We start from the raw sequence: 22,683 nt of genomic DNA on the forward strand, positions 1-22,683 counted from the left end.
TCTCTGAGAAGGCATTCATTAACAATCATGGTTTTAAGGGATCAAGCATGTTCACATTTCTAAGTTGATGGTGCAATACCTAGCCCTGCCTATGTTTTCATACATTTTCATCTTGAATGTCCAAAGGTACATCAAAAACAACATGGGGGGAGGCTGGGATTAGCAGATGCAAACTATTACATACGGAATTGATAAACAACAAGGTCCTACTGTATAGCACAAGGAACTATATTCCTGTGATATATCCTGTGATATATCCTGTGATAAACCATAATGGAAAAGAATACAAAAGACTATATATAACTGAATCACTTTGCTGTACAGCAGAAACTAACACAACATTGTAAATCAACTATACTTCAATTAAAACTACAACATGCCTGTATAACTTTCTGCAAATCTGTACCTCCTATATTATCTCAGTTAATCAAAGCAGCAGTACCCTAAGTCATCAAAGCCAGAAATCGGGGCATTACTGTTCTTTCCTGATACCCAATCCATTGCTTCAGTGCCTGACACAGTTGAGACTGAACAAATATCTACTGAATGAGTGAATGAAGGAATGACACTTGTCCATTCTTATTTCCATCTCCCTAAATATCTTTTCCTACTTCCACTGCAGTGTCAGGCCCTCACCATCAGTTGGCTGTATGATTGCTGTTCCATCAATTGCTGTCATGATCTTTTTATTCTCCATGTTTTTTCTTCATTGATTACTACTTCCCTTAGTCTGCAGCATATTCAAGCTTCTTACATGTGTTTGTGTGTGGAAAGAAACTTCCTTCCCTAAGCAATTGCTACATTTCTATCTCACCCTTCTTTCCTTTGTCCCCAGGCTTCTTTAAAGGTCTCTAGGTTTCTGACAAGGCTCATTTAACTAGAGTATCTTTGTAGTGGGGGGTAGTTCTAAACTTTTGCTGGCTGAATAAAAACGGATTTTGACTGCAAGCATTCTTCCTCTCCACCTCCGATCCTCAGCCTCAGGGCTCTAAGAGCAGGTCTCAGGGGCAGACTGTTCTTAGAAGGAACCCTTCTGGTAAGCCCAACTAGACCCCAGTCAAATATACACCCATTGCTTTGAAGAAGCCATAAAGACTGGTAAAATAATCAAAATGCAGGTACTTTGTTCAGACTAAGTATTCAGTAAACACTTACTGGATGCATAATAGCTAATATTTATTAAGCACATGCTACTGCTGAGAAATTCACATCAATCAGCTTAATCCCCTGAAGGAGCACCTGAACAGTACTATTATTACTTTCCATTTTACAAATAAGGAAACTAAGTTTTAGAGAAAAATAACTTGCTCAAAGTCAATGATGTAGATCCTTGAGCCAGGGTTCAAACTGTCAGGCAGATGCATAACTGTATTTTTAATCACCCCATTACACTCTCTTGGCTGTACCATACTAGGTTTTACAAGAAGTAACAAGGGCATAGTCATTCCTCAAGAAGCATACAGACTCCTCAAAGCAGAAAGACAGCTATAATGCAAGGTAGACATTGGTAAGCCCAATCTGAAAGGTGCCAAGTACTAGAGTCCAGCTGAGAAACCCACAGGTTCCTTGCTTCCTTCTAGTTAGGAGACTAAAAAGGATATATGGAAGATGTGGACTTTAAAGACTGGATAGGATTTAACCAATTGCTGGTAAAGGGGAAAAAGATAACTCAGACAAGGTAACATCAACAGCACTGAGCCAGAAAAGGACAGAGCATGCTCACAAGACAGGGGCATCATCTGATTAGAGCCAAGGGTGGGTGAAGGCAAGGGGGTAGGATCAAGACAGGAAAAGTGGTTTGAAACCAGATTCTGGATAATTTGGACTTTATCACGATCACAAGATCTTGTGGAGAGAAAAAGTAGAAATGAAAAGGGAACAGATTTCAGAAACATAACCAACTCAAGTTGGTCTTGGCAAAAAAATGACACCTAAGCAATGTAACTGAAAACATAAGCATTTTGCTTTGTCCCAGTTACAAGAGGCTGAGAAACATTTTTAACTGAAATTTAGAAAATAAGGTTGGTTAAAAAGCCTCCTGTCATGCATAAACATGCACATTTATGTACACACATAAATCCACACACACTTATACACACATATAGTGAGAAGAGTTGAAATAAAGATCTAGGAAATAAATACAGGTTAAAATCAAGATAACTCGAGACTTGACTATGGAAGCAATAAGGTAGCAATTTATTGTTCAGTTTTGTTAAACTTTGTCTGATTTTAGTTTATTAAACAGTTACATATATATAAATTTTAAATAGAACTTTTTCTCAAAGTAGTCCCTTAAGGCAGTTTATCCCATTAACTGGTCTTAAAAAAAATAGTTTTCTGTTTATTAACATGGGGGCAGCTTCACCTGAATTGTCCTTAATTACAAAGTTTCCATTTGACCCAGTTAAGAAAAATACTTTAAAATATTCAATTTTTTGAGAATTAAAAAAAGACTATGTGACAAGAGAAAGGAAGATGAGGATTTTTAATTTCTTCATGTGCATTAAAAGATGAGAGCAAGCCATAACTTTCCTGTTTTGTATAATCTTCTATTCTTAGCCACTTCTGAAGTAACAGTTTGAAGAAATAAATTCTCTGTATACCAAAGGACTTCCTAGAATTCTATGTTAATGATTAGAAGAGGAATCTCAAAAAGTTTATCATACATTTTCAAGGAAGAATGTTCACAGACGATTAACAGATTTAAGAGGAAAAATCAGATCATAATGACTTAAGCTCTGAATTTGCTTATCTGTAAAATAAGGAAGTTGTACTACAGTCTCTATGTTTCCATCAGGCAATAAAGCGCTACCACTTGTTCACAGTAGATACTGAGTGACCACTGCTTGCAGAGCACTGTGCTATAAAGTCTTGCACCTGAATTGTACTTGCTTTTGAGAGCAACACCTACTAGTCCCTTTTATTTAGTTTTGAATTCTTCACAGGATTTGGGATGGTAAATAACAAACAGCTGTTGGATTCACTCCCCATTTCCAGTTCCACGGCATTGTCTACATCTGCACTGTCCAAAATCATAGCCAGTAGCCACATGTGACAACTGATCACTTAAAATGTGGCTAGTCCGAACACATATATGATGAAAGTGTAAAATACACACTGGATATTGAAGACTTAGTACAAAAAAGACTAAAATATCACAGTAATTTTTAATATATTGGATTACATGTTAAAATATTTTGGAGCTACTGGGTTAAAAATTAAAATTAATTTTACCTGTTTCTTTTACTCTTTAAAATCTGGCTATAGAAAAATTTTATATTATGTATGTGGCTCATGTTATATTTCCATTGGTCTAAACTCTAAGGACCACATCCACAGATCGCCATAACATCTCTTCATGGCCTTGATTACAAAGGCAGAGTAAGCAACAACTTTAATACTACTCTTTTAATTCCCCTCTTCTTGCTGTTTCTGTGTCTGGCCAACCATTTACCTTCATTATTACTTGAAACTACATCCTTCACTATGAGGATTAGAAATGAAACTTATTTGATTCCGGATTTTGGATAAGTGATGGTGATTCTATTCTTTTTTTCAATACTTTGAAAGAGACTCCATCACAAAGAGAGATAGTGTAACGTATACATTTCCTGCTAGTGGATATGGAAATGCAACCAAAGATCTCAAGCTAGTGACTGCACTTCCTTTTTCGCAGCTGTTATCTTCTCTCCTACCAGCGACCTTCGACCTTCCTTCCTTTAAAACAGGATGAATTTTGCTCATCCTATATAGTTCTGACTCTTGTTAATCACATGACTATCCATGCAGGGAGCCATAACAAGAAAGTGAAGTAGACATTTAGCTTTATAACTAGTCACATGCTTTAGGGAAAAAAAAAGAGTCTTTATAATTCCCTTAGACATCAAGAAATATTTTTTAAAGGGATATAATCATCTTCTTTACTCATCTGATTTCCTTCCTTTAAAGAAACCTGATTTATTAAGAGGCTTATTTATTTTATATTTAAAAACCACTTATGAAACAATTTGTACAAGGAATTTGTAAAACTTTGCTATATCTGAATAATAAAATAAAAAGGCTTAAAGAATAGCAACAATGAAACCAGGGTATTTTGACACTAGTATAAATATATATATGTATAAAACAAGATGGATAGTTGAAAATACCTCATCAAAAAATACAATAAAAAAACTTACTTTACATTTTAGAAATCATCTTTTTACACACATTTATTTTGCTTTAGCCTTGTTTTACTTTATTAATAGAAGGTGGTTTTGATTAGGATTTGATTCTCTAATAGAATATTTATACTGAAGTTTGATATTTTAAACAACATATTTTAAAGTAGAAAGGCACTTCAGGAATCAGTTTTATATTGTTTTATAGATGTGTCACACAGCTACTGAGTGATAAGAGACTGAACACAAGTATGTTGACTCCAAGTTCAGCTTGTTCCACTGTACTATGCTGCCTTAGTCCTTCTTTAACTTTTATCCGGTTAAAGAAAAAAAAAAATTAAAATTCAGACCTTTGTAACTAAAAGATTATGTTATCAGCACTATTAATGCTCTTGTTGTTCTATTTATTTGGAATGAAAGTATTCTAGTAAGATGAATAAGAGATGTGAAGGTTGATGGGTGGAGATAGGTGTAGTGTTGAAGAAAGTAAATCCTGTTAAAATGTACATAGGTATCAGAAGTTCATATAATATACTTGAAATTTCCAACAGCCTCTTTATCTTTTAGTAAAGGTTGTTAAGGGGAATGAAATCTGGAATGGATTCAGGTCTGTTACTCTCTTCAGCTTGATCAAGTCTGAAAATATTTATTATTTTATTTGGAGGTACTGACTGTTATTACACATGTACCACAGCAGAATGCACGATTTGGGCTTGAATAACTAAATTATCCTATGTGTAAGCGTAACCTATGTACCTAATACTAGCTCATCTTCCCAGTAAGCCTATATTTTGCTCAGTATTAACAGGACAACAAGATAGGATCTGATACATATTAATAGGAATTACTCATTTCTTAAACGTATCTAAGTTACCTCCAACAGAAGCAACAACAGAAGACTATACTATTTCTGCTTCAATTTCTCCTTCTTCTCAAGACAGCAAACATTATTTTGCATCACCCAGGATTTTTTTTTTTCCTGTTCAATTCATCAAGTCTTTATTATTCCCTATTATGTATCAAGCATTTTTCTGGGTACCAGGATCATAAATATGAACAACACCTACAGTAGGCCTAAAATTTCAACTAAAATAAGTGGAAGCAAACATATCCTGAGGATACTCTGATATATTAATTGTATCCAGTGCGCTGCTAGAAAGGACTCTGTTACACATACAACATCCTACTCTTCTGGAAGGGAGATACAGTTGTTAAGCCTGAGAAGAGGGGCATCTTTAAGAATACTTTTTAAAAAATGGAAATAACTCTGATCCCAGTTACAACTAAACTTTCATCAACATTAAGGGTTATATAATTGCCATCTAAACAGGATACAGAAATAGGTGAGATGGCTGCCAAAGACAAATTTCATTTTACTTCAAATTTCCTTTGCACTATCCTTGGTTATTCATCAAATCACAGGGTATTTTAGCATGGCACTATTCTTTGTCAATGATGACCACAGATGATCTACTTTTAGTTTAAAACGAAAAACAAAGGAAAGGCAAGGAATAAATTAAATATATGCAAAGTCTTGGACTTTGAAGATAATAGAAAATGAGCAAAATCCACAGGACCTGTAACAGAAACACCTACTTTTTCCTAATTCTTAAGTTGGGCACTTATAATAGGAATGGATAAAAACAAGCAAACACAATTATTTACTCCCTTACTCAAGACAAGAGCACTCCCCAAAGTTGAACCAAGAGATAAAAAAACTTAATTAACCTTCCTTCATTGAGTCATTTAATAATGAAAGAGTTCAGTTTTTTTGTGAATTAAAAAAATTAGTGATCATAGCATCACCTATATACATCTAAAAGAAAAAGTTTCTTCCTATTAAAATGCTTTTAAAAGATCCCTAATATGTTTACATACCCAAATAATCTGTTACTAATACTTCACAAGGAATATCATTTTATTACTGTAATCACAAAATCATCATTTCCGTACAGGAATGTATAAGTGAACATTAATCAATGCACTGATAATTCACTTCATAAAGAGGGCGAACACACTACAGAACATATTGTAAAGAAAAAAATATTGTAAAATTTTCTGGCCTTGCAGTGCACTTTTTAGTGCAAGTATTTAAGACACAATAGTGTTCAATTCAGCAAAGTATTGCAGAACGTCATGCCACAGTCCACTTAATTCAAAGAGGGTCAGGACATGCAGCTTGTAATAAAATGTCAGAATATATATTTATAAAAAACCACATGTAATTCATAAAATATATAGTGGTTTATTTAGATGGTTTTAGATGATTTCACTATGGAATTCTGCATAACTGGAACAAGCATCCAAGATCTTCTTAACAGGAATAACCTTCTTGCTAGGCAATGGCTTTGGCCTCAGGTAGAAATGCCTCCCAGTATTTTATCAGCTGTGGATGATAACAGAAAATAAAAGACATTCTCATAATCTTTTTGTCGTTTATAATAATATATCCTGTGAAGCATTTAAAAAAAATCTATACAAATAGCTAACAATGATTAACATTTACTAAAGTCTGGTTCTTAAAGGGATCATCTAAATTCCCTTATATTACGTCTGTCAATATAATTCATATATAAATTATTTTAAAATATTAATTACTCCTGGGTAATTTTAGTTTTCGATGTAAGAAAAAAAATTTTTTAATACTGAAAAACTTAAAGATTTCTTTATGAATTGTATATATAGGAACAGTTTGTTAGTATAAGTTAAATAAGATTACCTTAAATAATAAAACTGCAATGAGCTTTTCCAATATAAAGTGATAACATCTCCTAATTCAGAGGATATTCACATTTTGTTATTGCTAGCCAAAAACAATGAGAAAAGGAGGAAGAAAAGAAAATATCCAAGCAAATGTAAAAGAGACTGGAAGGAATTAGCTGCCAGTCTTTCCTGGATAGTCCAGAGTCCAGAGAACAGAATAGAACAGAATAGACTGACATATAAACTAACATGAAGTTTAACATTAAGTTTAAAACAATTCCTTTAAAAACAAGCTTATATAACCTTTTTTTTTTTTTTTTTACAGATAGCTGCTTTATTTATTCATTTAAAAAATTTTTTTTAAATTTATTTTTGGATGAGTTGGGTCTTTGCTCTGTGCGTGGGCCGTCTCCAGTTGCAGCGAGTGGGGCCACTCTTTGTTGCAGTGCGTGGGCCTCTCATTGCCGTGGTTTCTCTTGTTGCGGAGCACGGGCTCTAGGTGCACAGGGTTCAGCAGCTGTGGCTCGCGGGCCCCAGAGCGCAGGCTCAGCAGCTGTGGTGCACAGGCCCAGTTGCTACCGCAGCATGTGGGATCTTTCCGGACCAGGGCTCGAACCCACGCCCCCTGCACTGGCAGGTGGATTCTTAACCACTGCATCACCAGGGAAGCCCCTGATTTCTTTTTATATTTAAAGAATCTGACTTTATGAACTAAGTATTTAAAATAAAAAACAAATATAATTTGAAGATATAATATTATCACCTAATTTAAAAATTTAATCTATTGATATTATATAGTTTAAAAAGAATTGGAGGAAGAAATCCTTCTATTCAAGATATTAAATAATTTGATCTATTACTCAAATTTATATTAAAATACACAGGAACAAACCTCTGATATTATCTTGTTACAGACTTTTCTTTAATATAACATTAAAATCCATGGTTTTCTCTATTTAAGGAGACAAATGCCACTTGCGGTATACAATCAACACCAAACCCACACAAACTAAAGGAAAAATCAAGACAACATTTTTTAAAAAACCTTTAAAATTTAGTTTTTAGTTTAAGTTCTAGCTGGTATGGAAGAGAAGAACTTACTACAAGAATGTACTCAAACAGCTATGATCAATAGGGAAGTAAAACTGGGACGACTGAGAAAAAGGGAAAAGTAGTCCAGAGTGTTTCTCATATTCTAAAACTGGGAAAAGTGTATCTTTCCTAGAGGTTAGCAGTAGGGGCAAAAAGGACCCGAGAATTTCCAATTACTTTTACTACCATTCTTCCTTTGCTGTCTTTGGTTTTCTCTACTCCATTTATTACTTCTTAAGTAAAGCTCATTTCATTGATTATCATCTTTAAAATAAAAAAGCATATCAAAAACAAATTCTAGAAGTTTTTAAGTTATAAAAAATTACCTTACCTGTTGCTGTGTTTGTACTAATGATTCTAAGTACTTGATAATAACAGTTTTAAAATCTTTCACTCGTTGTTTCTGTTAAAGTACAATACATGGGAAAAAAAAGGTCCATTAGTACAAAACCAAACTTGATTTTACCATGATATTGTGGCAAAATGTGACCAAGTTGTTAAGAAAAGTGTGAAATTATTATACTTGCCTCAAATCTTCCCACTTCTTTTCGAATTGTTTTAGAGATCTGTTCAAAATCTCTTTCTCCTTGTTGCACTTTTGCCTCCCACTGACAAAAACAAACAAAAAGGTACAAATTTTTTAATCTTGTCTGGGAAAAATTTATAGAACTAGCTGTCATGACCACTCATTTGATTTATAATGCAGTGCCTAAAAATCCTGAAAGCTCAATATTGGCAAAGCCCAGTTTGGCATCATTCAAACTTGTATGTAACTTTTCAGTAGTGGAAATGCATATCAGCTTAATTTCCATTAATATTTTACTGTCAGACTTACGATTAGGATATTCTAGTGCTTAATGAACTACAGTCTCCACACCTTAATTTAGATGAAAAGATTTTGAGTATAAAATTCACCATCAAATAATTTAGCAGTGTTAGAGTGTAATTTTCTCATTTCTTTATATGCCTTTAAATTATTTCAAAATATATCAATACTACTGGCTAATTTCAAGAATACATGTTCATCACAATTTATATGCCCATGGAAATAATTAATTAGAAAAATTATATGACAAACATTTAAAAAACATTTTTGTAATGGTGAAATGTACAGATTAAAAAAAAATTGTGCAATTATGGTCTACTGAACACCTATCGGTAAACATTAAATTCACTACAGAAACAATGAACGTTGTGATTAGTGACCAATGGAACAGCTAAAATAAAATAAATGAAGACTTAAGCAATGAAATGATATTTTCCCACTATGTAACCAAAACACTGGTACATACTCTTCAAAGAGCAGGTACATTTACTTTAAGTAATATAAAGGTTGTCCTACCTCTTCAATTTCCTTATTGAAGCATGGCAAAAAAAGTGTATAAATTATAATAAACTTATACAAATTTACTAAAATACCATATATAATACATATATATGGGGGATAATGTCGCCTGGACAGCTACATGTGGGACAAGTCTATCTCTAAAACCAGTTTTAGACACAAAATAAGTAATTATCTGAAATCAAATTAACCATCTCAAAAGAAATGTGTGATCATTAATTCAAAGTTAATTTAAATCTTTTCCTTGTATGTTTCTTTATCCATTCCATACTTATGTGAAAGTAACAAAGGGATCTGGAGATTTTAATGATGATCAAAATGTTAAAGTAATTATAAAACAGTTCATAAGTTATGAAAAAATAGCTAAGTGTTGAATGGTTCAGAAAAAAATTTATGAAAAATTATGCATATATGAATGAGTCATGGAAAATTTGGGTAAAGAGATAAATAAAGCATTTTGTATTAATCACCTCTCTTATTTCATTTTTAGCTTGCTGTATTTTATCTGGTTTGTTAGCAACCATCATTTTTGCTTCAGTTTCACGTTTTTTGAGCAAAGTAATTTGAGCGTCTTCCCATTTCTGCCAGCACTTCATTCGATGGTCAAATACACCCTATAAGTGAATGACATAATATTACTACTGGGAATTAACACTGAAATACTTCCAAAATACTAGAAGTGCTATAGTACGAAAAACAATAAAACCAAGTACTTATATACTACTCTAATATAATGAGATATTGAAAATAAACACGCCAATATCAAAGAAAATAGAGGTCCATATTCATTTGCTTAAAAACAAAAACCTGGTAATTGGATGAAATGTAAGAGCTCAGAATAAAAAAACAAAAAACAAAACTACATATAAAATCTATTTCACTAGCCTTTAGGGTTTTTTTCTTTTTCTTAGTTCCCATACCAGGGGGATCAAACCCATGCCCCCTGCACTGAGAGTGCAGAGTCTTAACCAATGGACCACCAGGGAAGTCCCACCTTTAGGGTTTAAAATGTGGCTTATAATAAGATTCCTAACAGAGTTTTATGCTTTGAAGAAAGATTTAATAGGAAAATGCTGGTGTCATATTTACAATTGAAAGTTTTCCTACTAAAATATCAAAAGCAGATTTAAGTGTTGGAAATACGCCAAAAAATTAAAAATAGGAAATGTGAAAAGCCATAAGATAACAGAAAGTAAAGTAAAAATGTGGTGGAAGAGATTACCAATAGCAAATAAAAGAAAAGGCAAAACAATGTAAAGATATAACAAAATGCCGGGGGCGGGGGTAGAGAGAGTCCTATACAAGGTAAAAAGCGCAAATGGATATATGTATCTAGTATGCAGAATTAAATGAAGAAATAGACAAAAAGATCGTAACAGAACAATTCAACCAACTCCATGACTTCTTTCAAGGGGTTTGGTAGAGCAAGAGCAAGTGAATGGAGGAAAAAAATGAAATATGAATGTAAGACACTAATTAGAAATTTCATTAAAAAAAAACTGATGGACAGACTGGAATACAACAATAATCCCTTTTCTAGCTTGATGTTGGGGATATATTCACTTTTTTTAGTATTTATTAATTGAACAAATGAAGCAAGCATTAATAACATGGGTGAAACAGTGTTATTTTCATTTATTCCAAATAGAGAGCTTTTGGATCAAGAAACAGTAAATTAATACATGCTGTTATAGGAACCTGATGAAGAAGAAAGCACGTAGATAGTGTATTTTCAAGGTGTAGGCTTTGGAACAAATCAAATTTGGATTCAAATACTAGTTTTGTCACTGTATGATCTTGGGGAAATTCATTTAATTTCTATAACCCACAGTTCTTCCAAATATAAAACAGTGAAATGAGATCTAGATTTATGGACTAGGAATAAAATGAAAAGTATATAGCATGCATGGTGACTTAACCTAGAGGATGTTTAATAATTAGTAAGTACTATTATGGATTACTTCTAGATAACATACACATATAAACGTAGTTGATTAACTCTTAGATTTCTACCAGAAGTGCAAATAATAATAACTTAAGTAATAGAAAAAAACCATAATCGGACTGTATTTACAGCATACAGCATATTTTGAAAATGTGGGCAAGAATATTAAAAACTCCAAATCCAGAGTTCTTAAAGACCGTACACATTTTAATTAGCCAGGACGAGACATCCCAGGCAAACTGGTAAGTTAAACGCACTCTATAGGCATTTAAATACATTTTACTAGATTTGTCATCTCATATAATTTCTCTTCTCTCAGTAGTCTTACTGTTCTCTGTTTGCTTTTTTTATGTTTAAAAGACTACATTCTCCTTAAAACATTTCTCATTATGAACTGATTTTGCTTCAGCCAAATTAATTTGGGCCAAAATCACAAAAGTAATACATCTAACACAAATACATTCAAAAAGTCACTATTATTTACAACAAACAAACAATCCCTGTGCCTCACCCCCTACACATACACAAATTTTAAAAGTAATTTAAGACTTTAGGCCTAGTTTTCCTTTAAAGGAACACGGCCATATCAGCTCTTCATTTATAAATTCCTCTGTTCAATAACAATTTGATTATTTAAAATATGTACCAATACAGTGCAACAGCGAACCAAAATGCCCTTTAATTTCAATATTTGCTTAAGTTCTTAGTATATATCAACTGGCCTTTTCAGTGATACACCAACTTAAACTAATTTGGTCTCTGCCCGGTTTATTATCTCATAATATTCCAAAAATCACATGTTCACTGTGGTATAGATATAGGAGCTATGGTAAAGGCAAAGCTACTAAAGTCAGGTTATTTTAGATAAAAAAATTAATCTCAACTCCATAAGAATTAACTTTTTCTTCACTTGGTTTCCTACCCTTGTAACACCAGAATATAAAAGAAAAAAAGAATCAGAACCATACCTGATCTTCTAAAAATGCTATCTTTTTTTCTTTCCCATTGGGGTATAGCTGTTTTACAATGTTGTGCTAGTTTCTACTGTACAGCGAAGTGGAGTTCCCTGAGCTATACAGCAGGTTCTCATTATTTATCTATTTTATACATATTAGTGTATATATGTCAATCCCCAAATATCAAATCATAACTTAATGTATGCCTCTGCATGTCAAGATACTAATCCACTGTGGTACAACCAGCTTCTTCTACAAGAGGGATACATTTACACTGATGATTGACTTTAGACATCCCCCACCCCCCGCCAATTTATGGTACGCAATTGTATGCAAGTTCATCTAGGTTAGACAAGGTTGCAGTTGTGGAGTTTTCCTGGCCAATCAGGAAATTTAAGGCTGCAATTTTAATTTAATTAATACCATATTCTAATTCAGTGAATCTGAAAGTATGCTGCCTAGATTCCTGGAGTCCTGAAAGGATGCTGATTACTTACAGCCAAACGATGAAGATGTTAACTCCTTGGGGAATCCATCTACTGGTTTTTAAAAAAATTATTTCATGTATTTTATAGATCTGCATTCCCTGTAAGAATTCCTTATGAAGATTCTAGTGCTAAAAACATTCAAAGCTATTACCCTCAATCCCTGACCCTCCTCTAGTGGCTCACAGAAGGCCAATACATGAAAATGCATCTAACGAGTTTACCACTTAATACACGTGAGCTAACTAACCGTATTATCCAAAATATAGAGTCCCAGATGTCAGAGCCTATACAAAAGAGGGAAACAGGAGTTCCCTGGCTACAAGGCCAGGCCTGGGCAGTATTCTGAGTGGATGAACTTCATCACTTTCTTTAAGGCCCCAATTTCTCATGTTCTCAGTACCCCTACTTTGGCCCTAAATTCTAATTCCCAAAGTACTCCTAGTTTCAAAATTACCATCATTTTAAAAAGTACTCTCAATACGGATAAAAGAAAGAGCTAAGTATTAAATAGTATTAAACAGGTATTAGAAATCAGTAAGACAAAAAATAAAACTGGGCATAAACATAAACAATTCGTAGAAGTGCAAATGGCTTATCATTTGTAAACATGCTTAAATTCACAATAACTAAAGAAATTAAAACTTACACACACACAAAAAAACCACCACTGGGTGGGAGAAGAAGCAACACATATATTGGTGTGAGAGTATAAAGAGGTATAACCTCTTCAGACAGTAATATGGCAACGTTTATTGAAATTTAAACTTCATATACCCTTTGGCCAAGTAATTCTACTTCTAGGAATTTTATGCCCAAAGAATTATTATCAAAATACTTAATATTTAATATTGGACTCATCAAATAATACAAGGTCCATCTATATACTAAATGATGGAATATGATACAACCATTTAAAAGAATGCAACATATATTTACGTAAGGTGATAAAGAGACCTTTTTAAAATAGAGTGGGTTAAAAAGCAGGCAAAGAATCATGATATAATATGTGCCTTTTTGAAGAAGGAAGGAAGAGATGAAGGGAAGGAGAAGGGGGCTGAGACAAAGAAACAGAAAGAAAGAAGGAAAGAAAAACAAAGAGAAAATTAGCTTCATAAATGTGCACAGCTAATTCTGTAAAGACATCTAACAGAATTTCACCAAGGGAAGAGAAACTAGAGGTTTTAGTAAAAAGAAATTTTCCCTTTTAGGGCTGTTAGAATTATTCTGTGCATGTATTACTCTTTCAAATACAAATGAATTAGTTTAAAATAAAAAACAAACAAAAAATAAAGACCATAAAAAATGCCTTGTCATCTTACTCCATAATTTCTCAACTCCTTTATGAAGTTGACCTGGGCTAGGTTTCAGTAGAAAATCAATCTGAAAGAGCTTAATTCATCTTAAGGTATAACTTGACCATAGCTCTTTAACTCTCCTTTTAGTCAATGAATCACTAATTCAGTATTTCCCAAAGTGTGTTGCATATATGTAAAAATATATTAAGTGGAAAAGAATTCCTGTTCATATGAATTTGGAAGCCTCTGGATTAAATAAAGTTAAATGTCTTTTTTTACTGCTAGACAGTCCTGAGCTTTTTAAATGCACTCTGAATCTGCAAGACAGGGATACTGCATACATTATCTCCAAAACTCAGCTGACTGTGGCACATCTTTCGGTGTCAGTGTTATGTAGAAAACATTCCGGGAAACACTGATATAACTGTAATTTCATGGAATGTAAAAAAACAGTAAGAAGGCAGAGGCAGTATGAGAAAAGCTGTTTTTGAGGGATAAGCATCCAACACACAGGGAGGCCAACCCTGTCAGGGAGTCTTGTCCCAGGTTAGCTCTTCTCAGCAGGTACTACTTCTCACAGACAGTGCCTAGTGTCCCTTTCTGAACCCACAGGTTTTTTGCAGGTGTTATACTTTTTAATAATAGCTCTCATGCTAGTGGGAGCTCTGGAATGAGGTGAGAGCAGGTGAGAAACAGGAACCATTATCTGTAAACTGAATTTCTGTATATCACAAGTTGCCTATATAAAATGAACTGATAACTATCTATATTAATATATTTAAATAGGTGAAAAGAAAAATTAACCGCCAGGAATATAAAGAGTAACATCTAACAACATAAATGTCCATCAACAGAGGAACAGATAAAGAAGATGTGGAATATTACTCAGCCATAAAATAATGCTATTTGCAGCAACATGGATGGACCTAGAGATTGTCATTCTGAGTGAAGTAAGTCAGACACAGAAAGACAAATATCATATGATATTGCTTATACGTGGAATCTAAAAAAAAGGGTACAAATGAACTTATTTACAAAACAGCAGTAGAGTCATGGATGTAGCAAACAAACTTACAGTTACCAGGGGATAAGGGAGTGGAGGGATAATCTGGGAGATTGGGACTGACATATACACACTACTATATATAAAATAGATAAGTAGTAAGACCTGCTGTATAGTACAGGGAACTCTACTCAATACTCTGTAATGGCCTATATGGGAAAAGAATCTAAAGAAGAAAAGAGTGGATATAAGTATATGTATAACGGATTCACTTTGCTGTTCACCTGAAACTAACACAACATTGTAAATCAACTACACTCCAATAAAAACTGAAAGAGTAACACCTAAGAATAAATACAAACAAAATTGGTAATGTAGACAAACCTAAACCTAAGAAAGTACCACTCTGAAATGCTAAGAACCCTCTAGTAATAACTGTCATCATTAGCCTGAGAACAGAATCGTCTATAATATGCAATGCATCAATGTTCTGATTATAAATACTAATTTAACTTTCTAGATGTTTGAATCCAATGTAAACTTCCAGTTCCCCCGGACGCCATGAGAACTAACGTTCCTAACAGTAATTCAAAGACACCGTAAGATCTTAAAAAGTATATTCCAAAACATGTAACATAAAATAAGTCAGTTCAGTTTCATTATCTGAATATTGGAGTTATCTATAAAATACTAATTTTCATTAGTTAATGGGATTACTTTCTTAACTATTCAGAAACTTAAGACTGTTCATCCTTAAACATTACCACTAGGTAACACAATTTTTTATCTAATCTAGTCCCATCTTGTCTATAATTAGATGGTGACATATACACAGAATGTCTGCTTATAGTCCAAATTCATGCCAAAGCCACCGTTAAACATATTCATGCAATAATCAGTTCTGGTTTTTTCCTGCTTCTTCTTATAACTTTACTAATGATAACAGAATCCACTGGGTAGTTTCAGCTTATGCTAGAAGGAGTAAACAAATGCTATCAGTTGGCTGCAAACTTCTATATATAAATACATAAGTAAGTGTGTAATGGTTTTATTTTATTTGGCATCCTTAGATCTCTTAAAAACATCAATTCTGCCTATTGTACTGTCTAAGTCATAGGGGAAGAGAATATTAAGCTATGAATAATCATCTTGAAGCCATTTTATACTTACTAGTATGTAATTTACACACTTAAATGCATGCCTAATAGGATACCATATTCTTCTTATAAGCAAAACACTGAAGTATGAAGAATTCAAGGAAGATTACAAAATAAGGCTTACTTTCACTGCAGCAATAAGACGAATGTAGTCACTAAGTAGTTCTGAAAACATATAAAAGTCAGCAAAAGCTTGTTCTTGATGTAACTGGTCTATCTTCTCCTCAACCTCTGCAAGCTGAGACAAAGCTCTAGACAGTGCAGTATGATCTTCAGAATTACCTAACATGGCAGCACTTTTAGCAAAGGCAGCTGTGTTGGCTGAAAGTTCTGAAATTAAAAAGTATGCACTTTTAGTGTTCACTAGTGAAATTTTTTAATATTGCATTGATTTTTTACTGTCGTTCTAAATTTTATCTATTCACAAACTGCTCAAATATTTTAAAATAATTAACATGCAACAATCAGTCATTAAAATGCCTTGGGCAGATAAATGTTAACTGCTCAGAGCTCTACTGAAAATTTAAAAGAACCACTGCCTATATTCCCAGGGGATGAACTATGTTTAATAATATAATAATCTCCCTTCCCTTTCTCCCCTAAAGTGCTCACTGTTTCTCTGTCTAGTCCTAAAAAAGACAAAAAATATATTTTTCATACGGAAAGCACTGGGAACGCTCACAATTGATTTATACTACATTATTTGGCCTTTAAACATTTATTGAAAATAATGTCTATAATTTTTGATAAGAATATTATTTAGCTCACAGGAGGAAAGCAAAGTAAAATTGTACATGCAATTCACATAAATCTTATTCTTTTCTTCTTTGTGTGCAACAACAATGCGTAGTGAAATATTAAGAATTTCTGAAAAGATTTTTCAATGTGATTATTTCAGATACATCAAATAAAGAAAAACAGATGTCAAGGACTAACTATTATATTGCTTGGATTGCTCTGTTGCTCTGCATTATGTAAAGTTCTCTTAAAGAACCATAAAATGTTCCCTAAGAGAGAGAATACAAATAGCAAAAACTGTTATAAGTTACTTTCAATAATAAATGTACCAGTAGATTTTCTGTAATTATTTTTTGCAATGTATTGCTGGGAATGGCACATACTAAATTATTTATTGTTTTAGAAAGATGATTGTAAAAGCCATGTATTCTTCAAAAATAAAACCAAAAACCTCACCATGGAATCAAAAAATTACAACTAAAATTTTCTATGAATTTTTAACACCCCCTCCAGGTTTTTAAATATGGTATTTGAAAAATGAAGAAAATACTCCAGAGTTCTCTATGAAATATAGGTACAAAACTAACATTTTAAAGAAAAATTTCATCATTCATTTTTGAATTTCATTCCTTAATTATATAAGAGTTATCAATAAGACATCTTCATTCATTCATTAAACATGTTTAACAAAGAGTTAATCAGTTTTAATCCAAAATTCAAAATATACTTTTACAAGTTCAAGATTTTTCTCCTTCTAAACTAGAAGTTACATAAAATGGAACAGAAAACATTAAATAACAAAGTTGAAACAGAAAACATCCTCTTTAAAATATTCATAACTTTAAAATGTTCATTTTTAATAAAATTTAAATAAAATATCTGAATTAACTTACAGCGTTAAACATATAAATAACAAGACAAACAAACCTTTTCTATGACAGACCAAGGCTTCAACACTGGCATGAAGTTTCCTAAGTTGCTGATCCAGATTTTCAAATTGCTGCTGCTTTTCTTCGAACCACTAAGAAAAAAATGAAAAATGGAGCTAATTTAGCCAGAACAAACCACTGTAAATTAGGTTACCAATAAATAGCAAGCTACATTCCTTGTTTTAAAGCAACAAATTAACCATGTATAACCATGGTGGTCAACTGATGTGCTGAGAACTAAACTCAATAAGCAAATTAATATCCTATTTTCTACTTGTACAGCTTTAAAATGCAACTGTTGGGCTCATTAATTCATCTCATTATTCAAGTCAAAAAATCAGCTCTTACGGCATCCGATTCATTCATCTTGATTGTCATTTTGTTGACAGCGTCGGCAGCCTTGTTCACCATCCTCAATATTCCTGCTCCACTCAGAGCCTGTGTATTAACTGCTCTAGGCAGCTGGAATTGAATGACAAATAAGGGCAAACAAACCGGTTAAAAGCCTGGAGGTTTAACTGGCCACAGAAGGGACTGCCCCCACACACAGCCCCGAAAAAAAAGAAAAAAGAAAAAAAGGAGGTTGTATTTTCTTCACTCTCATACATTTCAATAGTGAGATGTAATTTCTCAAATACACTACTTCTCAAAGGAAAACTTAAAAAATAGACTTTCCATTTGTTTTTCTTCTGCACGTTTACATTTAGATGGAACAACACTCTGTTTGTCAAAATATATTAAGAAATTGCCAAGCACTTTAACACTGGCCACCTGTTTGCTAGCAGAAATAAACTGTTTATAAGGAAAAAAGAAGAAAGTCTTGAGAAAAATCTCCTTATGTTTAGTTAGGACTGTGTGATTTTGAATTTTTTAACAATTCTGGGGTTCAAGTAAATTTAAAAACAAATCTCAAACGGTAACAATTAGAGGATAAAATGTGCCAAATATAAAGAGCAGCATGGTTATAATTAAAGCTCTTTCAAATCATAAATTTGCACCTCAAAACCTTAATAAGACGATTAGAATGTAGACACACAAACACACATTATTCAACTATCTCTAAAATGAGGTCTGAATAAACTTATTTCAACACAATGCCTAAGCAACAACTTAGGGAATTCAGAATTAGACTATTTATAAGCCATTCTTTTAAATCTGGTTTTAATTTTTCAAGAAAGGGAATGATCATTCTACAATTATCAACGCAAAGAAGATATTTTGTTAGTAATTTAAAGTAATTAAAGCTAATTAAAGCATTAAGCAAAAAAAAAATCTTTGCTTTATTCCATCTATTAATGCAACTGTTTACTGAACACCTATTCTTATACAAATTATTACACTGATAATCATAAATGAGAACATTTACATATAAAAATTTAAAGTAGAAATAATACCTCTGAACTTTCCAAGAACTGCCTTAAATCAGGATCCTGTAGTAAAGTCGGATGCTTTACTGTTCTTTGAAGATACCTAGATTTAAGAATAAAATGCTCCTTTATTTATCAGTACCACCTTATTTTAAATCTTATTTCAACAAAATAAAAATTAAAAAATAAAAAAAAAGATGTCCTCTGTTTGCCTCCTATCATATCAGTTTGCCTTCACTCTAATTATGTAGAATCTTATAGCAATTTAATGATTAAAAAGCTTTTCGTTCATCTTTTGAAAATTCATAATTATGTAAAAAGAGACATGGTGGGGGTGGGGGTAGGAATGGGGAGAGGTTAAATAACTTATCAAACTTCTCACTGCAAAGTATTAGAGTTATAAAAGGGTATATAGGTAAATTTATCAAATAATGCTATCTTTCGGTGGGTCATTATATTTCCAGTTATTACTATACATATTCTAGTAATATATATATTACTATGTAGTCCAGTTAAACTTTTTTTTTTAAATTGTCATCATTACCAAAATGGAGAGCAGCCTACCAATTTCTTTTTTCTTGGCAGCAGATTTTAATTATCAAGTAAGTTTTGGTCCTTATTTGACAAGGACTAAATTTTCTTCAATATTTTTATTTTTAAGGTTCTGCTATTTTTGATAAATGTCTTCCTTATATGACATCACATAAAATAAAAAGTAAAGAGAAACATCATTATTAAATCACTATTAGCCTAACTTTAGTAATTTTCCTTTACTAGAAAAGGTATAGCCCTGACATTCATAATAAATTACCAATCTTTCATAAAAAAAAAGGTTCACTATTTGATGATCATTGATTACTTAACTAATCCCATTTTTAAAAAATTGCTCTTTCCCCAGATTAGTAACATGCAATAATATTTCAATTATAATATTTTACCTAACAGTTAATATACCTTTATTTCTGCAGCATAAATGTAGTCAGTGATGACTTCTATCTCTTTACAAGATTATAAAGTATGCCTAAAATAGTTTCTAAAAAAAGTGATAATCTTTTCTAAAGTCAAACACTATATATAATGGTTAAAATGACTAATCGCTGCTTAAATGTTAACTTCTGTTTTTGTATATTTAAATAAAATACACACCATATTAAACTTCACTTTAAGTCAACAGCCCACACAAGAAGTCATTATAACAGAAACAGAGCATTTAATAGATATGTACAATGCAATCTACACTGTGGTTTTAAAAAGTATTTGAGGCTTACTTTATAAAGGTATAAAAGAGATGCAGTAGAACACTAATCCTGTAAGTTTAAGAAATGTTGGTATTTTCCCACTGGAATTTTACTTACAATTTTAACACTGAAGTTCTCCAGTACTACTCTAGGTGAGTTATTTAGTTACTTAGACTGTGCACTGCTTAAAGCAGTCTGTGTAAGTTGTTCATCTGAGTGCACACAACAGCTGATAAATAGCAAGCACTCAGATGTTTGTAAAATGAACAAGCAGGAAGACAAAACATCTAGTACCCAAACCTTTAAGAAATATTCTAATATTTCTACCTAAATGGAAATACCTAATACTATTTATATTCTAAAATAGCTTTTTAAAGTGAGTTCTGCAGAATACTAGTCTCATACAATATTCCATGAAAACGACTGGTTCTACAATCAAGAAATATATTACATACATATTCCTTTCTTTAAGACCTATAATGAACAGCAGCATATTAAATGCTGTGAGAAGTACTGCAGGAAAAAAACCTGGTTTAACTTTGCTACACTCTACATTTATAAACCTCAACTGACAACAGATTTCCTTTTTTCACCCTACCACATACTAGCAATCTGAGGAATCCATTTTGGAAAATGATATTCTAGAAAAAGAGATGGTAAAACTTTTCTTCTTAAGGGTTACATGAAAATAAAGAGCAATTAACCATTAAAAAAAGTATTTGTAAATAGTCATCAATTCAGAATTAAGGTCAGAGAGGGTTGTAGATATATAAAGGAAGGATACAGAACAAAAAGGAAAAGAATGTGAGAAAAGTACACGAAAAGAGGTATGGAGAGAAGCAGAGACACTGAAGGAAGACAGAAGTTGGAAGATGCAATGGAACTGATGAAAAATAAGTATCAGATTCAACAAGAGGTGGTCAGTAGTTGTTCTTGAGAATTGTGCTAAGGAAAAGTTATTGGTACATTTAGAATCACTTAGGGCTTTCAAATTCCTACTTACTTACCAAAACAAAATAAAGCAGGTTATACAAAATGCTTGAGAGGAACAGAGTTAAAGATATTTCTCTCGCTTAAGACTCAGACATGTGTGCTAAGAATGAGAGAATAGACAGGTAGAAAGAGCCTGGGTCTTTGATGACATTCATTTGTTCATTCAACATTTATTGAGCATTTACTACACATCAGTTACCGTTCTGAGTACTCAGAATGTACCAGTGAACAAGAGAACAGGATTCCTTCTCTAGTAGACCTTTAATTAATTTATTTTTTAAGTAATTTATTTACTATTTATTTATTTTTGGCTGCATCGGGTCTTAGTTGCGGCACGCAGGTTCTTTGTTGAGGCATGCAGGATCCTTCCCTGCGGCGCGTGGGCTTCTGTCTAGTTGTGGCGCGCAGGCTGCAGGGCACGTGGGCTTGGTAGTTGTGGCTTGTGGGTTCCAGAGCACGTGGGCTCTGTAGTTTGTGGCATGTGGGCTCTCTCTAGTTGAGGCGCATGAGCTCAGTAGTTGTGGCATGTGGGCTTAGTTGCCCTGTGGCATGTGGGACCTCAGTTCCCTGACCAGGGATTGAACTCACGTCCCCTGCATTATAAGGTGGATTCTTTACCACTGGACCACCAGGGAAGTCCCTGGAGCTTTAATTTTAGTTAACAGAAGACGGACAATAAATCATAAACATAAAAATTATGTAGTATGTGATAAGGTGGCAAATGCTGTGGAAAAATGAAAGGACAAGTGGAGAAAGGACAAGTAAATGGGATCAAGTGTGTAAGGTGTGGTTGATGGCGATGTAAACAGAATAGGTCAGAATGAAACCAATAATCAAAATAGGCTTCACTGGCAAGGTGACATCTGAATGTTTGAATCTGAAAGAGGTAAGGGAATTAGGTACACAGATACCTGGGAACAAAAGCTTTCTAGGCAGTGGGGACAGGGTAGGGGGTAGAACCCTAAGGTGGGAAGATGCCTGGGATCTTTGAGGAGCAGCAAAAAGGTGAGTGTGGCCTAGAGCAAAGTGATCAAGGAGGATAGGAGATCAAGTAGGTAACAGAGTGAGCAGTGCAAGTCATGTAAGAATTTATAGGTCATTATGAGGACTCTGGCTTTATTGACTGAAACTGGGTGGGTGGACGAACAGGAGTGGGAAGATGATCTGACTCATGTTTTAAAAGGATGACCCTGGCTGCTATATTAGAAAAAAGAGTAGAGGTACAAGGATGGAAACAAGGAGACCAATGAGGAGTCTACCGCAGTTAATTCAGA

At 33.2% G+C, this 22,683-nt stretch overlaps 1 protein-coding gene across 2 annotated transcripts in view; it reads right to left on the reverse strand.

Annotated features, from left to right (window-relative positions):
- Positions 1-6,060: 6,060 nt before the first annotated feature.
- Positions 6,061-22,683, reverse strand: part of SNX2 (sorting nexin 2) — a 53,533-nt gene continuing 36,910 nt past the window's right edge. For both annotated transcript variants that reach the window (XM_004267429.4, XM_033423729.2), the window contains exons 8-15: positions 19,206-19,281; positions 18,160-18,273; positions 17,810-17,903; positions 16,269-16,474; positions 9,771-9,914; positions 8,483-8,563; positions 8,287-8,358; positions 6,061-6,546 (exon numbers count right to left, since the gene is read on the reverse strand). In XM_004267429.4, the coding sequence (XP_004267477.1) occupies positions 6,496-6,546; positions 8,287-8,358; positions 8,483-8,563; positions 9,771-9,914; positions 16,269-16,474; positions 17,810-17,903; positions 18,160-18,273; positions 19,206-19,281 (838 nt within the window). In that variant the 3' untranslated portion in view covers positions 6,061-6,495. The remainder of the gene's footprint in view (positions 6,547-8,286; positions 8,359-8,482; positions 8,564-9,770; positions 9,915-16,268; positions 16,475-17,809; positions 17,904-18,159; positions 18,274-19,205; positions 19,282-22,683) is intronic.

The sequence above is a fragment of the Orcinus orca genome, chromosome 3 (assembly GCF_937001465.1).
Source record: "Orcinus orca chromosome 3, mOrcOrc1.1, whole genome shotgun sequence".
In the NCBI taxonomy this organism is placed as follows: domain Eukaryota; kingdom Metazoa; phylum Chordata; class Mammalia; order Artiodactyla; family Delphinidae; genus Orcinus; species Orcinus orca.